Raw genomic sequence first — 1342 nt, 5'->3', positions numbered from 1 at the left:
CGAATACTTTTTCCCAGTCAGTGGCTTCCCTTTTTACCCTACTGGAGAAGTTTTTGGATGTGCATAGGGATTTGAGTCTTAGAAGGTCCCATTCATCTGTGTTATCTTCTCCTGGTTGTAGCTTTTCCAGGATACTGGGAAGACCACAGTCTGTTTTATAACATTAGTTAAAATATACATAGTGTAATCACATTCTTCCCACTCTCACCTTATGATTCTCATTTCCATTAGTTATTCTATCCTATCACCAGGAGAGAAGATTATAATTAATGTTATAAAGCAAAATGTGTATGAATGGTTGAATAGAAAAGCAATTTAATTTGTAGACTTTTACTCAAATAGCAGTAATAATAATAAAAGACAATTAAAAAAACAGTCTAGTATCCAGGATACAAAAAGGACTCAAAACAAAAGAAATAAGGGAGTTTTGGTGGCCTAGTGGCAAGAAGCTGCCCTGTAATCCCAGAGGAATGCAGTTCGAATCCACCAGATGCTCTGCTGGAGAAGGAGGAGCAATCTCCTCCTGTACCAGTCAGATCCGATTTGACGGTAAATGCACAAAAAATAATTAAATTAAATTAATAACCCCAAAACCCAAAAGAAATAGAGCCCAATAAAAACAGGGATAAAGGGCTTGAAGTGACACTTTGCAAAGACGTACAGATGACTCTTAAACACACGAAATGATGCTCAGTGCTGTCAGCTGCTTGGGAGTTGGGCTTGTGCCCAGTTATATGCCCCCTTCATGATTGCTGAATTTGAAAGAATTCAAGTCAAAACCATAATGAGATAGAACACTTCACATACATGAAGATGGCTATGAATAAAAAAAACAATCCAGAGGGAAATAAAGACCAAAATTCAAAACCCCCAGAAAATGACACGTTAGAAAAGTGTGTAGAGAAAGTGGGACCCTTGAATGTTGCCTGTCAGAAGGTAAAGTAGCTCAGAGACTGTGGAAAACAGTTTGGCAATTCCCCAAATGTTAAGCATAGAATAACAGGATGAGTCAGCAATTCCACTCTTAGATATTTACCCAAAATAACTGAAACATGTACAGATATTTTCACAGCATCACCAGTCACAGTTCTTCAGAGGTGCAGTCACCCCAGTTCAGGGGATGGAAGAGTCCACGCAGGCGCTGCCGGGTGACTCACGATGACCTCGTGTGGCGCCGAGCAGAACTGCACTCGGCTGGTTTCCGAGCGTGGGGCCCTTCAGGGGTAGACCAGCAGGCGTTCTTGCCGGATTTAAACTGCCTGCCTTCTGCACAGTAGCTGCAAATTTGGCGGTTTGTAGATGTGTGTGTGTGTGTGTGTGTGTGTGTGTGTGTGTGTGTGTA

At 41.4% G+C, this 1342-nt stretch overlaps 1 protein-coding gene across 1 annotated transcript in view; it reads right to left on the bottom strand.

Annotated features, from left to right (window-relative positions):
- The window catches only part of ETF1 (eukaryotic translation termination factor 1), a 58927-nt gene that overhangs the window by 667 nt on the left and 56918 nt on the right, over nt 1-1342 (bottom strand). The window contains exon 12 of the mRNA XM_006903086.1: nt 1158-1215. Coding sequence (XP_006903148.1) covers nt 1158-1215 — 58 coding nt within the window. The remainder of the gene's footprint in view (nt 1-1157; nt 1216-1342) is intronic.

Source organism: Elephantulus edwardii, unplaced genomic scaffold (assembly GCF_000299155.1).
Source record: "Elephantulus edwardii isolate Elephantulus edwardi_28Jun2011 unplaced genomic scaffold, EleEdw1.0 scaffold00507, whole genome shotgun sequence".
Taxonomy (NCBI): domain Eukaryota; kingdom Metazoa; phylum Chordata; class Mammalia; order Macroscelidea; family Macroscelididae; genus Elephantulus; species Elephantulus edwardii.
This window is presented reverse-complemented; position numbering and strand designations above follow the sequence as displayed.